The sequence below is a fragment of the Acinonyx jubatus genome, chromosome A3, assembly GCF_027475565.1.
Source record: "Acinonyx jubatus isolate Ajub_Pintada_27869175 chromosome A3, VMU_Ajub_asm_v1.0, whole genome shotgun sequence".
Classification (NCBI taxonomy): domain Eukaryota; kingdom Metazoa; phylum Chordata; class Mammalia; order Carnivora; family Felidae; genus Acinonyx; species Acinonyx jubatus.
In genome coordinates this window covers 15,329,434-15,352,689 of record NC_069388.1, presented here as the reverse complement: position 1 = coordinate 15,352,689, position 23,256 = coordinate 15,329,434, and the positions used below count along the sequence as shown (strand labels likewise).

At 51.3% G+C, this 23,256-nt stretch overlaps 1 protein-coding gene across 1 annotated transcript; it reads left to right on the top strand.

The window, feature by feature from the left end:
* Positions 1-21: 21 nt before the first annotated feature.
* Positions 22-22,713, top strand: PABPC1L (poly(A) binding protein cytoplasmic 1 like). Its single transcript, XM_027070184.2, has 14 exons — positions 22-1,464; positions 3,491-3,684; positions 5,194-5,309; positions 7,437-7,576; positions 7,739-7,833; positions 11,118-11,255; positions 11,556-11,651; positions 16,265-16,531; positions 17,572-17,656; positions 18,290-18,418; positions 18,968-19,071; positions 19,936-20,029; positions 21,474-21,604; positions 22,051-22,713. The coding sequence occupies exons 1-14, from the start codon at positions 981-983 to the stop codon at positions 22,117-22,119; spliced, it is 2,142 nt and encodes a 713-aa protein (XP_026925985.2). The 5' UTR covers positions 22-980; the 3' UTR covers positions 22,120-22,713.
* The last annotated feature ends 543 nt before the right edge of the window (positions 22,714-23,256 follow it).

Sequence of the window (23,256 nt, the reverse complement as noted above, 5' to 3'; positions counted from 1 at the left end):
AGTTAGAACCCCAAGTCAAGGTGTTGTAAAAGGGAAGAAATTAGCATTAATTAACAACCATTTTCCACCCATTCTGTGCCACCTCTCCACCTTCCACAACAAAGTCTTTTTTAGCTTCTGGGATTTGTTATCTACATTTATTTTGCATCCCATTCAAGACACACACGTTCCCCCCCCCCCCCCCCTTTTTTAAACCCTGTGAGATGGTTGCACAAGGCTTGGTCATTTCCAGGGTTCTACGAATCCCTGTCACTGTCCTAACACTTTATGGTTCATGGTAGGCTGCAACCCTGTTTCCTTATGGCGTCTGCCCCCTTTGCAAAAACTTGCACACTCCCACAAGGAGAGGGGGAAAAACATCAGGGTAGAGTGTATTTCAGCCCAAGGTGAGAATGGGTTTGGGGCTGGCTTGCTACCATGTGCTGCCCAACCAGACTAGTTCCAGAACTTCCATCTGTGGCAACCACCCTCCGGGCCGTGGGAACCTGCCTGCTTTGTTATAGTAGAGGACGGGAGAGTCGCTGTGAGAGGCGAGGGGAAATACTGGCAAGTCTTAGTGGTCCACTGTGGGTTGGGATTTTTTTTTTTTTTTTTTTTTAATGCCCCCACACCACAGGTAGGTTAAGGCTGCAAGCTGAGCTTGGGGTCACTGTCACAACCTTGTACTGTTAGGTCCCTGCTGTCCCTAGAGAGTAATGGTGAACCTTCCAGATGGAATGCAGGTGGAATGGCTTGTTCAAAAGAAAGGCAGACAGGGAAGGTCCCGGAAAAGATTTCAGCAACGGGAGATCCGGTGTCAAGGGAGACCTCTGGTCTCAAATTCTCACGTGGAGCCTTCAGTCCCAATTCACACGGCCAGTTCCAGGAGGGGGTGCTGGATTCGGGCTGTGTCGATAAAAAGACTCCTTTCAGGAGGCGAGGTGCACAATCTTTGAAGCTGAGTTTCCGGCTCGGGATTCTGTTCGTATGTGAAACACAAAATGCGCGGTTCCCTCGAACGCTTGAGAAGAAAGCCATCCCTGTTACTGAGAAGGGCCCAGAAAGGCAATGACCTTCGGGATTGGAACTGGGATCCGGCCCCGCTCTTACCCGCGTCTCCGCAGGCCCCGTTGAGGGCGCGCCCCGCCTCCGGAGGCGGGGTCCCAAGGGCACCACCTGGGGCCCCTGGAGCGCTGAGGGGTCCCAGCTGGGGGGGCGGGGCGGGGCGGGCGCTAAAGGGAGGGGCTGCCGCCGGAGAGGGAGAGCCCCGGAGCGGCGTCTCAGTTCCCGCCATGAACGCCAGCGGCCCGGGCTACCCGCTCGCCTCGCTCTATGTGGGCGACCTGCACCCCGACGTGACCGAGGCCATGCTGTATGAGAAGTTCTCGCCCGCCGGCCCCATCCTGTCCATCCGCGTGTGCCGCGACGTGGCCACCCGCCGCTCGCTGGGCTACGCCTACATCAACTTCCAGCAGCCCGCCGACGGTGAGCCCCCGGGGGAGGGCACAGACGCACCGACCGACAGATGGCATCTCAGGCCCGCGCTGCCATCTCTGGCTGCTCCTGCATCTCTCATTTTGCAACCAGGGACACTGAGGCCCAGAGATACAAGGGGTTGGAAGGGGCCCTGTCCCTAAGAGCCCCCTGAGACCGCTACGAGCAATTAGTGTGAGCTCACCGTGTCTTTTATTGGTGCTCCGTTGTACAGAGGAGAGCTATAAAGGCTGAGTGAAAACAGCTAAGGGGTTAAGGGGTCACGCCGGCCTCGGATCAGAAGGCTGGCAGCTGTGTGACTGAGCAATTAATCAACCGTTCTGAGTTTCAGTCGCATGTCTGAAAAATGGGGATTGTACCTACCTTATGCAGAGTGGTCGGGAGGGTGAGAAAGTCAAGGCACCTGGGGAGGATACAGGTGGAGTGGGGAAGCCAGGAGAGCTGGGCCTTGGGCTCCCGCCTTGCGGGGCTGCCAGACCTGAGCTTGCACCAAGAGGCTCCTTCTTGGGGAACCCTGAAAACCCCTCCACTCCAGGCCCCAACAGAGTTTTTCAGAGCTGATAGGATTGATTAGAGCTTGCCAGGTGGTTACGGCCACACTTTGACAGTGGAGAGGATAAAGACTGAGAGCGCCAGGTCGGGCTGTGAGCCGGAGCAAGAGCTCACACTCAGTACCTCTTCTGTGAGATGGGGCTACGGCTTATCCCCCAGTAGCGTGGAAGGAATGAACTGTGTCTATGACGTCTCTCCAGTATCATCTGGTGCAGCAGGAGGGCTCAGTAAGTGCTAATCTTAGAGAAGAATGGTAGCTATAACCTTCAGGCAGAAGACTCCAGAAACCACCAAAAAAGGGCTGCCCCAGCCAAGTTCAAAAGCCGCCACTCTTACTCTGGGTCTCCTGGGTGGATAGGGAGGTTTCCTAAACTGGGGGTTTGCTGGGGGTGGTTTTGCTGGCTTCCCAGCAGGTGACTGAGCTGGATCCCAGAGAGCCTTCTCCTTCGCTCTCTGCTTTACTTCGCACTGCCTCTAACATCTTCCTCCAAGCCCTGCACGCCCTGACCTTTTTGCCAGACTTCACAGATGGTATAAATCGAGCTCCAGGGAAGAGAAAGTTTACCTCTTACTGGCAGGGAGCAGGCCGTAGCAGTGGCCGGAGAATGGGCCTAGGGTGCTGTTCTCAGACACTACCATTTACCAAACTCCTATTTTGTACCAGGCACAAAATGCAAGGCACCTTACATACCTGATTTTTTTTAAGTTTATTTATTTATTTTGAGAGTGGGGGAGTGGGGGAGGCAGAGGGAGAGAATCCCAAGCAGGCTCTGCGCTGTCAGCAAGGAGCCCCCCCACCCCCGACCCCATGCGGGGGCTCTATCTCACAGTTCGTGAGACCTGAGGCAAAGTCCCACGCTTAAGTGACTGAGCCACCCAGGTGCCCCGCATACCTGATTTAATTTTCAACCCGGGGGTGGGTGGTATTCTCTCCCTTTGTTAGATGTGGGAAGGTGAGTAATAGTCTCATCATCCCCACTTTACAGGTGAAGAAACAGGCTCAGAGAGGTGTTATCCCCCAGAGTCCTGCTGCTGGGGATTGAATCTCCGCTCTGCCTCTCCACACTTCTGAGCTTTCATTTCCCCTAACTGCTGCCACTCTTTGTCTAAAGGACCCTCCTTTACCTTTTTATCTACTCCACGTGCTCTCGAAACCGTGGTAGACCTGCTCTGCCACTGATCCTTCCCCCTTTCTGAGCCTCAGTTTCCCTCCGTGAAGTGGGGCTACGAATCCATGCTCACGCGGCTATTGTGAGGAGCTGAATGGGACCCCAACACGAGGGTGGGAGGAGCACCATGCACGTTAATTATTTCTGCTCATCTCCTCTGAGGCTCCAGGCTCTTCTCTCAAGTGACACCCAGACAGTGGCACTGTTTTCTTTGTTCTGATTCCAGTTAAGCGCCTCCGGGCTCAGGGAAAGAAATACCCTTACTTGCTCCCTTTTCTCCTCCTCCTCCTGTCCAGCGGAGCGGGCACTGGACACCATGAACTTCGAAGTGATCAGAGGACAGCCCATCCGCATCATGTGGTCCCAGCGGGACCCAGGACTCCGCAAGTCGGGTGTGGGCAACATCTTCATCAAGAACCTGGAGGACTCCATAGACAACAAGGCCTTATATGACACCTTCTCCACCTTTGGGAACATCCTCTCTTGCAAGGTGGGTGTGCCCCCTCGTGGGGGAGGGTCTGTGTCGCATACCTGTATGGTAGAGGGACGCCGAGCAACGCCTTGCCCCGCGGCCCATGGCTTTTCGGTACAGCTCAGGCGCAGCAAGCACGTTCAGTTGGTCTCTTCGCAGATCCATCAGAGGCCGCCTGTGTATCAGTCAGCTCTGGCTGCGTAACCAACGTCAGAGGTTAGGGGCTGTCAACAACCATTTATTCAGCTCCTAATTCTGCAGTGGGCAATCTGGACAGGGTTCAGCCAGGCATTTCTGCTCTTGGCTGGGCTCCTTCATATGCCCACTGAGAGCTGGCTGGCTCTGCTTCTAGAGGGCGGTTGGCTGTCAGCTGGAGCACCTCGGCTCCCCTCCCTACAGTCTTTCCTTCTCCAGTGGGCTAGCTCAGGCTATTCTCGTGACTGTGGCAGTGGCCCAGGGGACTGAGTGGAAGCTCACCAGGCCTCTTGAGATGTAAGCTCGGAACTGGCACACCACTGCTTCTACTGCCTTCTTTGGCCAAAGCAAGTCCTGAGACCAGCCCAGGTTCAGAGAGACAGGACAGAAATTATAAAGGGATATAGGAGGGCTGCTAACTAAGGCCATCCTGGCAGCCAAGCCTTGAGGCTTCCTCTGGACCCCTATGGATTGGACAGAAAGCTGTATGTGACTCAGGCGAGTGTCTGAGGCCTACTGAGGACCTGCTGTGGGCCATTGGGCCGGGTTAGCTGCAAGGCACACAAATGTCAGCCCCGCCCTGGGATCTCTCAGGCTGGTTGGAGATGGTGACACTTTTAGGAATAGCTGGAAATGGGGCTCTGAGGGAAAAGCATAGTGACCATGCAGTCAAAGGCCCAGGAAAGGTTTCCGTAGCACAGTGGGAAGAGAACCAGACCTGTAGTGCGGCCAGCTGCTGAGCAGAGTCAGTGCTACGGAGTCGGTCAGACCTTGGACTTTGGTGCCTGGGGTTCAGATCCTGCCACTTCCACTTCCTGGCTAGCAATGTACCCTTGGGCCAGTTTTCTAAGCTCTCCATACCTCAGCTTCCTCTAAAAGGGGGCGGTTGTAGAAGCCACCTCGTAGGCTTGTTGTGCCTGTGTTTTATGTCTGGTAATCTTCACAACGTAAGGATACCTGGTACTCTGCTCCCCGTCTAAGTGGTAGCCATAATAATCAGAAGCATGGCTGGCTAGTGACCTTGGGCTAGTCATTTATTCCTATTTTCCCCAATCAGGCTGGGGCTCAGAGGCTCAGAATTGCCTGGAGGGGTTCTTATAGTAAAATGTAACAAGATGAGCATGTGATACCCTTAGTGGTGCTCGGCCCAGAGTGGGGGCCCCAGTCACCGTGATTAAATCTGAATGGAAGAGCCGGGGCTTGAGTTAAAGGTGGAAGGACTGTGTGTGGGGCACAGAGCAAGCACTCAAATAGCAGTTGTTACCTGTGCCATTCTTTACTACCCGAACCCTCGGTTGCATGCTGCCTCTGTCCTTCTCCCCCGTGGCCCAGGTGGTGTGTGACAATCACGGTTCCCGAGGCTTCGGCTTCGTCCACTTTGAAACCCATGAGGCCGCTCAGCAGGCCATCGTCACCATGAACGGGATGCTGCTGAATGACCGCAAAGTGTGAGTGGTGCGCGGGGTGGGGGGGTGGGGAGCAGGGCCGCGGCCGACCTGGGGAGGGGGGCTGATGCCGTCCGTCACCGTCTGATGGGCACCAGCCACTGAGCCGCAGCTGGTAACGTTCCTGGCAGTGTGACCTCAGCAGAGTTCAGGGTCTCAGGAGCTCCCTTTCCCCAAGTCAACACGGGGCTGCTAAGACTTGTGAGAGCATTGCTCCAAGTAGGGATTTTGCAGTTCCAACAGGAACAGCTAGTGCCCACGTCACCCCTGGAGTCAGTGACTTCATCTGTTTTCCAGCCTTCTTGGCATGGCTGTGAAAATTCTTTTCGTAAACCTTTTGTGTCGTTCCGTGGGATTTGGGGACAGGAAGGGAAGCAGGCCTGGGCTTAGCCCACCATCTTCATACCTTTAAGGGCGGCATCCCTCCCCCACCCCCTGCCGCCCCTCTTCACGGACGGGACAGTTGAGCTGCAGATGCTGGAGAGACCCTGCTCTGGGGTTCCCCGTCCCCAGTTGTGACTCTGCCCCGGTGATGGCCGGCCCCACGCTCGGTGCCGTGGAGGCAAAGTGGCTTTGAGCCGGAAGATGCACTGAGGGCTACCTTGGCCAGTTTCTCGGGGGCGGCTCCTGTCAATGCAACTGAGCCCGGCCGGCTTTCCCCAGTTCTGCAAAGGACGTGACCTTCGTTAGCCACCGTCTGCCCGAGCTCACCTTTGCTGTTCCATCTGTAGTGCCAGCTACAGCTTATTTGTGCTACGTGTGCCATAGACACCATTAACTTTTCTCCTGTTTTTTTCCCCTTAATCTAGGATACTTTCCTAGATGTGTTTCCCCATGTGTAGACCATGTTGGTTCTGTCACTACTGCTTCTCTAGTGTACCCAGTGCCTGTGAAGTGAATAAGCAAATGCCTGCGATCTGAGTTTCATCCCCAGTTTTTATTTTATTTATTTATTTCTCTTTTAAAGTAATCTCTAGGGGCACCTGGGTGGCTCAGTCGGTTAAGCGTCCAGCTTCGGCTCAGGTCATGATCTCGTGGTTCGTGAGTTTGAGCCCCACGTGGGGCTCTCTGCTGACAGTTCAGAGTCTGGAGCCCGTTTCAGATTCTGTGTCTCCCTCTCTCTCTCTCTCTCTCTCTGCCCTTCCCCCGCTCGCACTCGGTCTCTCAAAAATCATTTAAGAACAATTTTTTAAATTTAAATTTTAAATTAAAAAATTTAACATGGGGCTTGAACTTACAACCCTGAGACCAAGAACCTCATGCTCTATCGACCAAGCCAGCCAAGTGTCCCTCATCCCCAGTTTTATAAGAATGAACACTGAGGCTCAGAGAGGTGAAGTAACTTGCCCAGGGTCACACTGGTAGGCAACTGCAGAGTGGGGACTCAAGCCCTCCTCTGTAGGACTCTTTAGTTCCTGCTCTTCCCTCATGTACACTCAACTGCCTGGTGTATGGTAGGAGGTCTCTGTGCATTTGCCACAAGAATAAAATCTTTTTTAAATAAAGTTTATTTTGAGAGAGACAGAGAGGAGCAGAGAGAGAGAATCCCAAACAGGCTCCACGCCGTCAGTGCAGAGCCTGATGCGGGGCTTGAACTCAAGAACCATGAGATCACGACCCGAGCTGAGAACAAGAGTCTGATGCTTAACTGACTGAGCCACCCAGGCGCCCCAAGAATGAAATCTTTTTTTTTTTAACATTTATTTATTTTTGAGAGAGAGAGAGAGAGAGAGAGAGCATGAGTGGGGGGTGAGGGGAGAGAGGGAGACACAGAATCCGAAGCAGGCCCCAGGCTCAGAGCTGTCGGCACAGAGCCCAATGTGGGGCTTGAACTCACGGACTGCGAGCTCATGACCTGAGGTGAAGTCTAACACTTAATGGAATGAACCACCCAGGTGCCCCATAGAATGAAATCTTCTTAACCCGATGCTAGAACATACAATCTTGGCTGTCGGAAGTGGTCTGGCCTTGGATGTAATCCATCTAAAGAGTATTGCCCTTCCCAGCCTTTCGATGAGGGCTATAGGTGCCTGGAGGCTGATGGCAATTGACCCAAGTGACCCAGGGTTGCTGGGTGGAATGGGGGTGACTAATGGCTGGCAGCTACCTACCCTGTCAGTGTGTCCACAGCTTTGTCGGCCACTTCAAGTCTCGACGGGAGAGGGAAGCAGAGCTGGGAGCTCGGGCCATGGAGTTCACCAACATTTATGTGAAGAACCTCCACATGGACGTGGACGAGCAGGGCCTACAGGACCTCTTCTCCCAGTTTGGTGGGCGTGTTCCCCAAGGGAATCGGGCATCACTTTGTCTTCTGTCCCCAGGTTGGGTTGGGCGGAGGGGCCTTTCTGGAGCTTCTTGAGGAACTGGGGGAAGGAAGGGGAGCATCTTGGGGCTTCCCCAACTCCCCTTTGAGCCAGGTTGGCCCTTCCCAGGGAAGATGCTGAGTGTGAAGGTGATGAGGGATGACAGCGGCCACTCCCGGGGCTTCGGCTTTGTCAACTTTGAGAAGCATGAGGAAGCCCAGAAGGTAGGAGCCTCCCCATGGCCGTTTCCTGGAGGAGGTACCACACCAGTACTAGGAAGAAAGGAGATCAGGAGGAGGGGGCTCCAGCTGCCCACAGAGGAGAAGAAAGTTCCTCCCCAGCCTGGGCCCACAACAGTCAGGGCCCTGCCTGCCTGTGGCGAAGGCAGAAGGTTGCAGCCTCACCTGGTGCTTCTAAACCCTAAGGCTGACTGCTTTTCATAGATTCTTGTCACCCATGGGAAGTAGAGGGGTCTCTGAGACAGCCACCACCCTCTTCTTGAATTGATGGTGGGATTGAGGCCAGGGAGGGGAAGCACTTAGGTTATTTCTTGCTCGCAGGCCTTTGCAGATACATGCTGTTTCTCAAACCTTTCCCTTCTCTTACTCTTTGGATTAGTGCTATCCAGTAGAAATGTAATGGGAGCCACGTACGAGATTTAAAATTTTCCAGTAGCCATATTAAAAGGGGTAAAAAAAAAAACAAAAAACCCACCAGAAATTGATTTTAATAATGTCTACCATTCAATTTAACATATTGAAATTATCACTCCAGTGAGTATTCAATATAAAAACAGATATTTACATTCCCCCTTTTTTGGTACTGATTCTTTGAAACCTGGTACTTCCAGTACATGTCAACTCAGACTAGCCATATTTCAAGTGCTCAGGTAGCTGCATGCGGCTAGTGACCACCGTATCAGACGGCGTGGCTTCAGACTACTTAGTGCTTATCCTGTGGGTCTCCGTTTATGCTTTCCCTCCACCGAGGAGCCTCTTCTTCCATCCCGTGCTTCTGGTGAGGTGCCCTTTCTGTCTCTCTCCATCATTAACACAGATTTCCATGTAATAGGACTGAGGGTGGGGGCCGGATCTCATTTCACCCTTAAATCTCCAGCATTGCACCTGCCAGTACATACTAGCTACCTATTAGCTGAACAAGTGAATGGTACAAGGTCACACAGTGACCGAGCTGGAGTGATGTTGTCCCATTTGCCTTCCTACCCTAAAGCTCTTTCCTTGGATGCTGCCCCATGAAGACCGTTGGACAAGGGGGATCTCAGCTCATTGTGGGTTCTGGCTAGAGACCCTACCTGGTGCCATCTTGACGGCAGCCACTTCTTGCTGGGCACTTGCCATGGGCCGGGCACTGTGCTGAGGGCTGCATACGCTCTCCTCGCTGCTTCACCAGTGTGGGCTAAACCGTTTTCAGGCTCCACAGGGTGGTAGCTAGCAAGAGGCAACATGGGGATTAGAACCAGCTCTTTCTGACTCAGAAGTCTTGTTCTTAAGTGAATGGCTCCTTTCGAGAGGTGACTTCTTGTGTGTCCTTGGACAAATGCCACACTCTCTCTAGGCTTTGGTTTGCTCACCTGTAAAACGACAAGTTGGAATAGGTGGGTGAAGCCTCAGGGGTCTATAGACTCCACAGTCTTAGAGACTTTGGTAATGACTTTTATGTTAATGATTTCTGTAAGCATGACTTTCTTTTGTACAGTGTAATATTAGCTTCAGGTGTACAATATAGTGATTCAACAATTCTATATGCACCCTGATGTTTGTAGCAGCATTATCTACAATAGCCAAGTTATGGAATCAGCCCAAGTGTCCATCAGTTGACAAGTAGATAAAGAAGATGTGGGGTCACACACACATACACACACACAATGGAATATCACCCATAAAAAACAATGAAATCTTGTTAAATAGGTGATGGGAATTAAGGAGTGTACTTGTGATGAGCACCGGGTGATGAAGTGTTGAATCACTATATTGTACACCTGAAACTAATATTACGCTGTATGTTAACTAACCTATTTAACCCACCCGCCCCCTCCCCTCTGGTAACCCTCAGTTTACTCTCTATAGTGGAGAGTCTGTTTCTTGGTTTGCCTCTCTCTCTCTCTCTCTCTCCTTTTCCCTTTGCTCATTTTTTTCCTTAAATTCCACAAATGAGTGAAATCATATGGTATTTGCCCTACTCTATTTTGCTTAGCATTATACTCTCTAGCTCCATCTATGATCTTGAAATGGCAATATTTCCTTCTTGCTAATCGCTGAGTGATATTCCATTGTTATATTACAAAACTATAGTAATCAAAACAGTGTGGTACTGGCAGAAAAATAGACATGTAGACCAGTGGAACAGAATAGAAAACCCAGGTAATGACCTTAAAGACTGACGTACAACTAGCAGTTTCTGTGGCCTTCGACTATGTTTACATAGATTTGCATATTTAGGTAAGAAAATATCCTCATGATGTAAAAATATTTATTAACTAGTTGGCCACTTAAAAAATTCCCTTTTGTTCAAGCCCCACTTTGGGTGTTAGAGCTTATGTTTAAAAAAGGCCCTTTTCGGGGCGCCTGGGTGGCGCAGTCGGTTAAGCGTCCGACTTCAGCCAGGTCACGATCTCGCGGTCCGTGAGTTCGAACCCCGCGTCAGGCTCTGGGCTGATGGCTCGGAGCCTGGAGCCTGTTTCCGATTCTGTGTCTCCCTCTCTCTCTGCCCCTCCCCCGCTCATGCTCTGTCTGTCTCTGTCCCAAAAATAAATAAAAAAAAGTTGAAAAAAAATTAAAAAAAAAAAAAAAAGGCCCTTTTCAAACATCTCCTCACTAACACTAGTGTCTAACCCTAACCATCGAGCTGGGACACACACGAGTCTACCTTTTTGCTGATTTTTTTTTTTTTTTTTTTTGCAGATAAGTCCATGTAAATTCAGTTCAGTATAAATGCATTAAGAGAAGTTGCACATCTTGTAGAAGATGTAGGATTCCGTGCAATCAAAGCCACTGACCATTTAGGATGTGGCATGCTTAGGCCAGCTATCTGAAGAAAAGAAGAAGAAAAAAGGGTTAAGACATGTTTCTTAACAAAAACGAAAGCCTTCGTAGTTAGTAAAAAGGATTCTTTGTGCTGTGAAATCCAGCATGAAGTGAAGTATGTTGATTATATTATGCGCTCATGCCGTTTTGAAAGAATTCTCCCTGCTCTGTTCAGATCATCAGTGTGTACCTAAAGTTAAGAACCTAAAGGTTAACTGTGGGAAACTTTGCAAATTTCAATTTCACTTCTTAAAGTAGAGCGCAAATCAAGTTTTTTTTTTTTTTTTAAATCTATGGTTTACTCTGAAATTTTGTCCCATGTTTTTAAAAAAGTGGATTCTTTAAGTGGCTTTTATCCTGATACTAATTATTCTCAGCTAACAAGGCTGGCCTGGTTTGCAGGGACTGGAGGCCAGGGCCTCATGGGGGTGGTTACCAAGGACGCTCGCTCCCTCTCTGCCCAGGCCGTGACAGACATGAATGGGAAGGAGGTGAGAGGGCGGCTACTGTACGTGGGCCGGGCCCAGAAGCGGGTGGAAAGGCAGAATGAGCTGAAGCGTAGGTTCGAGCAGATGAAGCAGGACCGGCTGACCCGTTACCAGGTGAGGGTCAGACCCCTGGTGACAGCTGCAGCCATGTGAGTGTGTGTGTGTGGAGGGTCCTGAATATGAAGCCTTTCTCCAGCAATCCCACCCCCAGGAAGCTGGCTTTAGGGGCCTTGGGGGCTGCAGCTTCCAGTGATGGGCACGCCGGCTGGGGGCGTGGGTGCCATGCCAGACTGGAAGCAGGAGGCTTGGTGGCCAAGGCTTGCAGGGCCCCCGGGGGCCTACATTGGTCCCTGACATGAGGTAACCTGGGGCGTGGAGGGGAAGGGACACATCCACAGTAACCTCTCTTTCTAGGGTGTGAACCTGTATGTTAAGAACCTGGATGACTCCATCGATGATGAGAAGCTGAGAAGAGAGTTCTCTCCCTATGGAGTGATTACCAGTGCCAAGGTGAGGGCTGGGGGGGGCACCTACAGGGGATAGAGAGCCTGCCCCTCCATCTTCCTGCTGCCTATACACCCCTTCTTCCAGGGAGTTGGTGCTGAGCTACTCCTTTTAAGAGTTTGGGGGGGATTATGTCTGACCCCCCCCCATTGGAACTTGACATCCATCTGCAGCCTTGTCTGCTCTGGAAGGGAAGAGGGTTGAAGTCCAGTCCCAATCACACAGCTGGACTTATTGGGGCTCACTGTAACCTTGGTTCATTTAATAAGCATTTATTGAGTGCCTACTGTATGCCAGATTCTAGAAATTCATGTTTCAGAATTTCCACTGCTTGTTTTGTTGTCTTTCGGACCTCCGTCCCCCCATCTGGAAAATGAGAAGGTTGGGCTGCTATATTCTTCATTCGTTCATTCATTCCCCATTTACTGAGCACCTACCACGTGCCCAGCCCCCTTAGCACCTGATAAGTGATGATTGGCTGTTCTCAGTAGCTCTGTGACTTTCAGCAGATGTCTTCTGACCTTCATCCCTACAAGGAGAGTGTTGGGCTCATTGGATGGTTCTCAACCCTGGCTTTTAAAACTCCCCTGGGGAGCTCTTAAAGACAGACACCTGAGTCAGACGACTCACCCTCTCTGAGTAGGGCCTGGGCATTTTATTTTAAAAGCTCCCCAGGTGATTTTAAGATGACCCAGCATTCATTCGTTCCATCCTTATGCACCTCCTGTCTTACCGGGCCCTCTGGGAAGTATACAGTAACAAGTTAGATGTGGTTCTTGCCCTCGAGTAGCTTATAGTCAAGTGGGGAAGTCAGACACATCACTAACTCAAATCTATTATAAGGTGTTTTTGTAGTGAGGGTGGGAGTACTGGAGGCAGAGGTATGGTAGCCCAGGGGAACAGGAAGGAGGGCTTCCTGTAAGAAGTGTGAGACACATTTGGCTTGGCTGTGAGGGGGTAGGGAGCTGCAGGTGGGAATGAGGAACTTTCCAAAGAGATCAGTGTGAGTAATGGGGCTGGAGACCAGCACATGTGATGCAATGGTTGGGTTCTTAGGAAGTTCTTTTGCCTGTTAAATCCAATTTTTTTAAGTTTATTTTTATTTATTTTGAGAGTGAGAGCAGGGAGGGGGCAGAGAGAACACCAAGTAGGCTGCATGCTGTCAGTACAGAACCTGCTGTGAGGCTTGATCCTGTGAACCGCGAGATCATGACCTGAGCCAAAATCAAGAGTCAGATGCTTGGGGAGCCTGGGTGGCTCAGTAAGTTAAGTATCTGACTTCGGCTCAGGTCATGATCCCATGGTTTGTGAGTTTGAGCCCTGCATCAGGCTCTGTGCTGACAGATTCTGTGTCTCCCTCTCTCTCTCTCTGCCCTTCCCCTGCTCATGCTCTGTCTCTCAAAAATAAACATTAAAAAAAAATTTTTTTTTTTAATGTTTACTTCTTCCTGAGAGAGAGAGAGACAGTGACAGTGTGAGCAGGGGCAGGGGAGAGGCAGAGAGAGAGACACAGAACTCGAAGTGGGCTCCAGGTTCTGGGCTGTCAGCACAGAGGCTGATGTGGGGCTTGAACTAACTGTGAGATCATGATCTGAGCCGAAGTCTGATGCTTAACCAACTGAGCTACCTAGGCAGCCCTGTTGAATCCAATTTTAAATGCCTGGTGTTTGGGGAAGAGGTTCTAACAGTTTTTGAGTTAAGGACTCAAATGTGACCGAGCTGTGGGACATGTAAATTAAGCATCAACAAATTTGCTTAAACATTATAAAAAAGCTGTGGGCCCTCTTGCCCAGCAAATTTATACTTTGGGTATAAATTTGGGTAGTATTGTGGTCTAAATCCCAGTCCTATCATTAACTAGCTGTAGGATCTGCAGGAAGTGACTTTGCCATTTGGAGCCCGTTTACCCGTCTGTAAAGTGGGAGCAAACTTCCCTACCTCTCGAGGTGTCCTGAGCACTAAAGAGTCAGCATGTAGAGCGCCTGCCCATAAGTGGTAAAATAATGATCTGATTATTCACACATTGTGTGTAATTTCTGGGGATTCACCCACCTCCTTGAGGACTCCTCGAGTGGAGGGAATTCTAAAAATCTGGGTTACTTAGAGTTGTGGCACTATCTTGTTAGTTGACCAATTAGGTTATAAAATGGGGATTTTATGTAGGCTTACATACTTATATGATTTCTATTATATATAAAATACAGTGATTATGAAAACAAGTTAAGGTAGATAAAGTGCTAATAACACTGTCACATTCATAGAAGCTATATAAGTGCATTTTATCATTATTTACTACCTAACAAGTTTTTATTACCTTGCTAAGACAATACTTTTGTGTCAAGAAAATTTGGCTGTCTGATGATAGCCTACAGATCCCTTCTGAGAATATTCTTAAATGCCTAAAAGAAAATTCGTAGGATTGCAGAGAAACAATTCTACTGAAATATAATTATCAAAATGCTAAGGTAACAGCAGTATGTGGTTCATAATTACATCAAACGAGAAGGTCTAGAGAGGTACCAATTAGCACAAATGATATTTTGTGATCCGCAGTGGTTGACATATGAAAATATCTTCTTTCTCTTCCTGACAAAATCACAAGCACAGCCAAGACTCCCCTATTTTTGTTGCCTGTGTTCAAAATAGAAGGAAACACTAACGTGAAAATTAAGATGCCATTTTCCCCCCCATCCAAGTTCACAGACCCCCTGAATTCTATCCACTGGCCTCCCTCGGCGGGGGGGGAGGGATCTGTGAACCCTCAGGGTCAGGCCCCCGTATGAATGGGTTGCAAGGTGCAGTTTGAAAATTGATGATGTGTAGAGAATGGGCTTTAATAGAGCAGATTTAAAAAGTATGTCAGTTCAGATCTAAATGCATGGGCCAGGCCAGTGTCTAGACCTCCCCCTACCCCCAAAATAAGAACCATAAATGCAATGTGGATTGGATCCTGGAAGAGGAAAAAAAAAAAGTATTAGAAAAACTAGTGGAATCCCAATGAAATCTGCAGTTCAGTCAATAGCATTGTAGCTAATAACAACCGTATCGATTGTTAACATCCTGGTTTTGACACATGTGGACTGGTCTCGGCCAAGTCCCTCTGACTCGTTTACATTGGGGCAAGCCTGGGTGAAAGATGGCTACCCTGTACTATTTTTGCAACTTTTCTGTACACCTAGAGGTATTGCAAAATAAAAAGGTTATTTTAATAACAACACTAAGAATGCCTTCCCCAGAAGGAGAAATCCCCAGATTTCTCCTAAAGAATCTGGCTCAGTGCCTTGCAGAGGCAATGGAAGTCACCGGAATGCTGCATTGGGTTCAAATTCTGGCTGATGGGTGTCCACAGGCTGGGTGACCCTGGACCTTTTTTTTTTTTTCCCCCAATTGTAATAAGGATTTTTATTTCCACCATGAAGAAAATTAACAGGCACAAAAAATATAAATTTAAACCTTTTAATTTTTATATTCCATACCTTTTTTTAACTTTAATTTTTTTAATTATTAATTTTTTGAATAAATAAATATTTATTTATTTACAAGTTTATTTTAGAGAGCAAGCGTGTGTGAGTGGTAGAAGGAAAGAGAATCTTAAGCAGGCTCCACACCCAGTGCAAAGCCCAACACAAGGCTCCACCTCCCGACGCTGAGATCATGACCGGAGCTGAAATCAAGAGCCAGATGCTTAACTGACTGAGCCATCCAGGTGCCCCCATTCAAATCTAAGTTTTTATTGGAGTCTAGGATACCTAACTCTTAAGAACATTTTATTATGTCCATAATTTCACAAATGAACTAAAGAATCCTAAGAATTAAAATAACCAGAGGGTAGTCGAAATGCAGATTTTCATCACAGTGACCTCAAACGAAGTGTTTAAGATCGTGGCTCTGGCTAAGGACCCCTGCCCTGTTCTTGGATTTTAACCAATCCTAAACTGTCCTCTTCATCCTAGCCCCTCTGATGAGGGTAGATACCATTTAAACCGGCCTTCCATCACAGCCTAGGAAAATCATTTCAGAAAGAATTTAAATATAAAAAAAAAATTCTGAAATGCTGCTGTTCTCACAGACTCTAGGGAATGTCCTGTTAAACAGTGAGCAGCTGGGGCGCCTGGGTGGCTCAGTCGGTTAAGCGTCCGACTTTGGCTCAGGTCATGATCTCACGGTCCATGAGTTCGAGCCCCACATCGGGCTCTGTGCTGACAGCTCAGAGCCTGGAGCCTGCTTCAGATTCTGTGTCTCCCTCTCTCTCTCTGACCCTCCCCCGTTCATGCTCTGTCTCTCTCTGTCTCAAAAATAAATAAACATTAAAAAAATGAAAAAAAAAACCAGTGAGCAGCCCTCAGCAAGTTGACTGGTCTCAGCCAAGTCACTCCTGAGCCCCCGCTTCCGTCACCTGTGAAGTGGGAGTCGTGGTGCCCCCCATGATCAGGTGGCGGCGCCTGTGGAGCAAGAAGGCAGTCCGGTATCTGGCATCCGGTGGGCCTCAGTCAATGTCAGGGTGACCGTTTCTCCTGGACCTGCTCACTGCCCGGCTGGGCCCTGGGGGAGGAGGGGGACACAGCCCCAGGAGTCTTCCTTCCCCACCCCCAGCAGCCCTTGTCTTGTCTTGCTTTTAGGTGATGACAGAGGGTGGCCACAGCAAGGGGTTTGGCTTTGTGTGTTTTTCCTCTCCAGAAGAGGCGACAAAGGCCGTGACAGAGATGAACGGGCGCATCGTGGGCACCAAGCCGCTGTACGTGGCCCTGGCCCAGCGCAAAGAGGAACGGAAGGCCATCTTGACCAACCAGTACATGCAGCGCCTGTCTACTGTGCGGGCCCTGGGTGGCCCCCTCTTGGGCTCCTTCCAGCAGCCCGCCAGCTACTTCCTGCCCGCTGTGCCCCAGGTGATGGCCTGCCCGAACCCCGCTGCACCCCTTCCCTGACAGCCAGGTAGAGCAGGAAGATAGCCTCACAGGTAGATGTAGCTTCTCAACTTGTTTCTGCTGGAAACTTGGCAGGCAGGCCACTTTAACCCCACCTGGTAACGGGGGGTAAGAGGGTGTGTCCCCAACCAGGGAGAGGTTCGTGTTGTGCTAAAAAAGATGCTCCCTGGTCAAATAAGTTTGAGAAACCATGCATTAAGGAAAAGGAACTAGCTTTCCTTATTATACTATGCTTTACCGCACACATTATTCTACCCTAACGTGCTGGTGTGCGTCAGGACTTTCCCAAACCAGCAGAGAGCATGTAGCATTTCCCCAACTTAGATGGTCCTGTTTTGTGGGCTGCCTGCCAACCTCTCTCCTGGAGGCCAGTGTTCTGAGCAGCCCCCCTTGGGAAGGGAGCTCCCAGGACTTAGAGGGAGTGGAAAGGTGTTGGCCATTTGCAGCTGCGGGGATGGACGTATCTGCTCCCCTGCTCCTTTTACTTATTTTTAATTTTTTGAAGTTTTATTTATTTTGAGAGAGAGCATGAACAGGGGAGGGACAAAGAGAGGGAGAGAGAGAATCCCAAGCAGGCTCCATGCTGTCAGCACAGAGTCCAGTGTGGGGCTCAAACTCCCAAACTGTGAGATCGTGACCTGAGCTGAAATCAGGAGGCGAACGCTTAACCAACTACGCCACCCAGGCGCCCCACCCCCCACTCCTCTTAGCAGTAGCTTAAGCTGGCACAAGTCTGAGTAGGTCTGTCACCATTTTATGCTGCTGTTTGGGCCAGTGGCTCTGATGACAAGGAGCAAGGATTGAACCTGAGACCTTGCCCTGGAAGGTGCAGGGCTAACACATAGCCTGAACTGGGGTAGCGGAGATTTCGTTCCAGCTTGTGGGTCTTTACTAATCAGTAACCCTGGAGGGGGGCGGTGGAGTTTCTGCAGGGGTGTCCATGAGGGGATGCGGTTTCTCACCTGCTGCGACCCCCTCACCCCCAGTCTTCTCCCGCACAGCCTCCTGCCCAGACTGCGTACTATGCATCCAGCTCTCCCATGCAGCCTGCCCCCAGGTGGACGGCCCAGCCTCCGAGACCCTCGTGTGAGTGACTCCGCCCCTTGTACCCTCAGCCTGGCCCACAGATGGTGGACCCCTCAGGGCAGCATGGAACCTGGGGCTATGAACACAGGCTTTGGGGGCAAGCCTGGCTCTACTTCCCAGGGTGTTCATTTGGGTGGGTAACTTCACCTCTCTGAACCTCAGTTTCCCCTTCTGAATGAGGTGTGCATAAAGCCCCAAGCAGTGCCGACCTTGTGAAAGACTAGCAGTGCAGCCATTCTCTTCAGTTAGCTCCCAAGACTTGTCTGATCTGTGACCACGAGAACGCACTCCCATGGCAGTCTTGCCCCTCCGGCCCCTCTCTGGGAGCAGAGCTCGCCCTCCCTTGTAGCTGCTTGGGGACCCAGCGGGTGTGATCATGCGGTCTGTGCGTCCTGGGGCTCTGTGTAGAAACAAGTCGGCTTTGTAATTGAAGACTTCCACACACTCCCCTTCCCTGGAGTTCTGGGTCTGCCTGACTAGGTGAATTCACCCATCTTTTTTGCTGCGAATGTTCTACTTCCCTTTCCCACCCATTGCCTTTCTCACCCCAGAACCTTCAGGGCGCAGTGCGCCGCTCTGATTGTCCTGCCCCTGCCCCACCGACCTTTCTCTCCGTGTTCTTTGTGCCACAAGCCACCTACCCTCCAGCTGCCTCAATGATCCGACCACCAGCCATGTTGCGGCGCCCCCCGGCGCAGGTCAGCGGTGTCAGGCAGGCCTCCACCCAGGTGCCACCCACGGTGCCCCACACCCAGAGAGTGGGTGAGTGTGGGCTGGGTCAAGAGGAACGGGTGTGTGCGGAGGGTGGGGTAGGGGCTTGGTGCTGGGTTGGCACAGGCGGGGAGTCAGGACTGGCCTCTGTGGTGACCTTGCCGTTTGCCTCTTGGAGGGTAGAGCTGACTTTGGAGGCTGTGAGGCACAGTAGTTCGTGTGGGTTCCAGAGTCCCACAGACCCGGTTCCTGGGGCCAACTCGCTCTGTGGCCTCGCTAACTACTATATCTGATCACCTACCTCATCTTTTTAAAATAGGGATGAAAATAGCCCTCCTGTTTTGTCGTGTGGGTGAATGAGATCACACATGGCGGGGCTTAGCATCACATCAGAACCTTAGCAAGTACTGCGGCAGCTGTGAACAAGGGCGTAGGTTTGAGCTGTAAGGCCAGCACATCTGTCCCTTCATTCGGCAAACGTTTGTACAACTGTGTGCCGGCCTCACAGTCGGTGCTGGGGATTCTACGTGAATGCTTGTCTTTAGGCTTCCTGGCTTTAGATCACTGTCAGGCCCTAACTCCCCTGCTTACTCCTTACAGCCAATATTGGTACCCAGACCACAGGAGCCAGCGGGGCGGGATATCCTGCACCAAGTGGGCCTCTGCTGACACACAAATATTCCTCAGCAACATACAACCACGGGGTAAGGCTGGCCTGACTGCCCTCTTAGTCTGGGCTCCTGGGGCCTTGGCTCAGAACCTTGGCTAAGGCACTGGCCCTCATTTGTTTGTTTGTTTCTCTTCTTGAATTATAAACGAGCAAAGTTTCGTTTAGTAACGTGTACAATTGAGAAACAATCCCCCTTACTAACAGAAGGAGGGAAAGAGCCAAGATCATGTTTGGTTTATTAATTATGGTTTGCTCTGCCTGGATTATTAACAAAAGTAATCTGTATTTCCTTCGTATTCAGTGTTGAGCAGCAAGGAAAAATATCCTAGCGATATGCTGAATATTGAAGGGATGGGATTAATCTACAAAACAGAACTAAAAATGCCTACTGTGATTAAATTAAAAGGCTATGTATTTATCTTCCTGCCCAAGTCTCAAACTCGGCATTATCGTATCCTGCCTAGAATTTTAATGTGTACACTTCAGACTCTTCCTTGCAAAAGAAACAAGGGAGTAGTCTTTACACAGCAACATGCTTTTAAAGTTACCAGAATAGGGAAAGGTCAGAAGTATGCTGGGGATGTGGCCATAAAGCTACTTGATAAAAAGTGCCTTATTTGGCATGAAGTGGTTAGTAATGTGTGACTTTCACTTGGCAACATCCAGTGGGGCCTTGACAGGTTCCTGGCACCGTGGAAGGCATCTGAATTAGAGGGTGACTTTGTCTATCCCACTGTGCCCTTGTTAGGGACTCTGTCCCACCCGATTGTCCATACCTTGCCCCCTGCTCCCCTCTTACAGAGCCTTCCTGGAGGCCAGTGCTCACCTGACAGGGTGAGGGTTTTGAGGCCTTGCCCATCTGTGGTGGTTAAGGGATGTGTCCCCGGCACCATTGCAGGTCCAGGAGCCTGCTGTGCGCATTCCGGGACAGGAGCCCCTGACGGCGTCCATGCTGGCCGCAGCGCCACTGCACGAACAAAAGCAGATGATTGGTGAGTGGCCGGAGCAGGAAGCAGGGGGAGTTGGCCAGCCTGGCAGGAAACATGTTGAGTGGAGGTCAGACACGTGGACAAGGTCCAGCTTTGCCGCTGACCAACCTGCTGGGTGGCTTGGGCCGGGTTGCCTCTGCTCTCCTCGGCTTCCCTCTCGTCTTAAAGCACTGGTCAGACCGGATGGTCCTGAGGTTTCTTCAGTTCTGCTGTTCAAGGGCCGTGACAGGCTTGGAGAGATCCCAGCTGTGGGCAGATCTGCGGCCAGGACTAAGGGTTTCTTTCTGTTGGTGGGCGTTGCTGTTTCTTACATGTCCTGAATGGGAAGAAGCCATGACCACATGTCCTCTGTCTCCCCGTGCCCACTGCAGGGAGGTGGGAAATAAACGTGCAGAAATTCGTATTTACACATTCCCCACTGGACTGCGAGTTCCTTGTGCAACTCTCCTCCGGCCCAGTGTCTACGCCAGGCCCTGCTAAAGGGTGCCGCCAACTGCTGAGTGAATAACTTGCCAGGTTCTTGCCTTCATGGCCACCAAGATTTCCAGAACCTCTCTGAAGTCCGTCCCGATTCCCTCCACTTGTTTTCTCGGCTCACTTGGGGTTTTGCCACTTTACTACCCACTCTTCAAAGGAAAATTCTAAACGGGCTCAATGGAGGCAGAAGGCTCTGTGAGCAGTTCCCTGCAAACCTCTTCACTTTCCTCGCGGGGAAACTCTCCCACCCAGCACACAATCCTGGCCAGACCCTCCACACATGGCCAAGATGGGCTGGCCACCAACGCTAGGCTCTGCCACCAGAAGTGCCTGACGGCGGACGGTGAATTTATCTCGTGTGTGTGGCTCCTCCTACCCCCCAAAAAGTCCAGTTCAGCCTTAGCCTGTCTGGTCTAGAATCTCAATGTGTGTATTAGAACTATTTCTTGCAAAATGAATAAGAGTAGTCTTTACATTTTTTTTTTTAATGTTTACTTATTTTTGACGGAGGGAGAGAGCACGAGTGTGAGCGGGGGAGGGGCAGAGAGAGCGAGGGAGACACAGAATCCGAAGCAAGCTCCAGGCTCCGAGCTGTCAGCACAGAGCCCGACGCGGGGCTCGAACTCACAAGCTGTGAGACCATGACCTGAGCCGAAGTCGGATGCTTCACCGACTGAGCCACCCAGCTGCCCCAAACAAGAGTAGTCTTTAAACACCAACCAAGTTTGTGTCAGGCTCTGTGTAGATTCGTTCATGTAGAATGTCAAATTTGATTCTTCAAACTAGCCTCCGAAGCAGGGTTTGCCCTGCGCACTTTACAGTTGGGAGAGAGCCTCCCAGTGAGGCTAAGTGACACAGCCCAGAAGGAGCAGTTCTGGGATGACCCCCCACCACATGCCTTACTGCCCCCTTCCACAGTACCCCCTGCCTCCCTGGGGCTGCTGGGATGTCAGCCAGGTGTTCTGTACAGGTGAGCGTCTGTACCCCCTTATCTACGATGCCCACACCCAGCTGGCTGGCAAGATCACGGGCATGCTGCTGGAGATCGACAACTCAGAGTTGCTGCTCATGCTGGAGTCCCCCGAGTCCCTCAATGCCAAGGTGGGCTGGGGCCTGGGTGGCAGGGTGCCTCGTGAGGATAGGAGGAGAGCTCATGACGAACACCTCTCCTAGGGGAGTTAGCAGGCTGCCGCCTGGACGAAGTTTACCTTCCCGCTGATGCCAGCTCGTACGGGCTACATCTGCGAGCGGGAGGCCTCGGGGTTGGCCCCTCCAGCCCCTCCAGGTTAATTCTCTGCAGCTCCAAGTGCAAGGTGTCGGTACGGGCAGCGGTGTTCTGAGGACCGGGCGCAGGTTCTCCCAGCTGTCCGGCGGCGTCCATCTGTCTGGAGAAGGCAGCCAACGACCCGCTCATCACGGGCGCTCGCAAACAGCAGTGCCGTGGAGGGAGGCGACTTGTGGCATCTAGCACGCGAGGCAGTGGGCGGCCAGGGCTCTCCTGGGGACCCCGCTGGGCAGCTGCACTAACCCCCACTCACGACCCACAGGTGGAAGAGGCTTTGGCGGTGCTGCAGGCACACCAGGCCGCGGAGCTGACAAAAGTGAATGTGCTCTGAAACCAGGTGGGTGGCTGGGGGTGGGAGAGACGGAGATGGAAGCAGCGGTGGGCCCAAGAGAAGCTGGGAAGAGCCGGGCAGGGGCTGACTTTGAGAAACCCGCGGAGAAACCATGTTGGCGCCGGCTCGCTCTCTGAAGCACCGAGGAGTCTGGGGGACGCTGCGAGGCGCAAAGGAGCGGACAGACTGTGGGACGAGAATGAGTGTTGACCCCTGTGCGAAGTGCGGGTGTTTTCTCGCCAGCTGCCCTGCCTGGCGTCACTGGGGATAGGCTGGGCTGTCCTTGGGCACTGGGTGAATTTATCTTGTGTATGTGGCCTGCTTCGTCTGCTCTGCCTTCTCCATGGAGACCAGGTGTCTGCTGTATGTTAGAAGGATTCATTCCTCTCCTTTCATCCCCAGACAGCGGGATCCTCACTCCCTCGGCTGAACAGCGCTTCCTGCTTTTGGCTCTCTGTCCCCAGGAGCTGTAACTTATTTCCCACTCAGGCTGTATCTGTACTTGAGCTCTGTATGTGGAATGAAGGCCGGTCCCCCCCGCCAGCCTGTCACCCTTTCCTTCTGTGCATTAAAAGTGCTGCAAACTGTCTTGTCTCCCAGGAGGCTTTCTTGTGTCTGAGGGAGGTGGGCCAGAGCCAAGGGTGGACTTGACTGGGTTGGGGATGTGGCTCGAAGGAACAGAAGCCCAAAGAGTTATGGGAGAAGCTGTGTGTGTGCCAGACCAAGGTCACCAGGAACTGAGCAGGACCGTCTGGAACGGCCCCAGAGGAGCAGAAGCCCACCAGGCAGTGGCTCAGTGCGGGACTGAATGGTTGTCTTCACACGGCACCGAGAGAAGGAGCTAAAGCTACAGGTGCCCACAGGTGACGTACACGGAGGTTTCTGGACCCCGGGCTTGAGTACCCTGCAGTGCAGGTATACACCCTGGAAGCAGCAACTACTTGTAGGCTCTGGGCTGGCTGGCTGAGGGCTCTGTAACACCATCAGAGAAGAACCCATGTAGAATTGCTTTAGGATCCCTTCCCGGGTCCTGGTTTTACCTTCTATGTTTTCCTTAATAAATCAAGATGCTTGCATTTTAGACTTTAAGAAGAAAAAGTCAGTTGTGAATGGATGGCACCACTCAACCTGCCTCAA

Bases quoted from the DNA above. Each gene is read 5' to 3' on its own strand.
- PABPC1L (XM_027070184.2), top strand. From the start codon at position 981: ATGCGCGGTTCCCTCGAACGCTTGAGAAGAAAGCCATCCCTGTTACTG. The intron at 7,834-11,117 runs GTAGGAGCCTCC...CTCTCTGCCCAG, and splicing joins AGCATGAGGAAGCCCAGAAG to GCCGTGACAGACATGAATGG. The intron at 17,657-18,289 runs GTGAGTGACTCC...TTGTGCCACAAG, and splicing joins CCAGCCTCCGAGACCCTCGT to CCACCTACCCTCCAGCTGCC.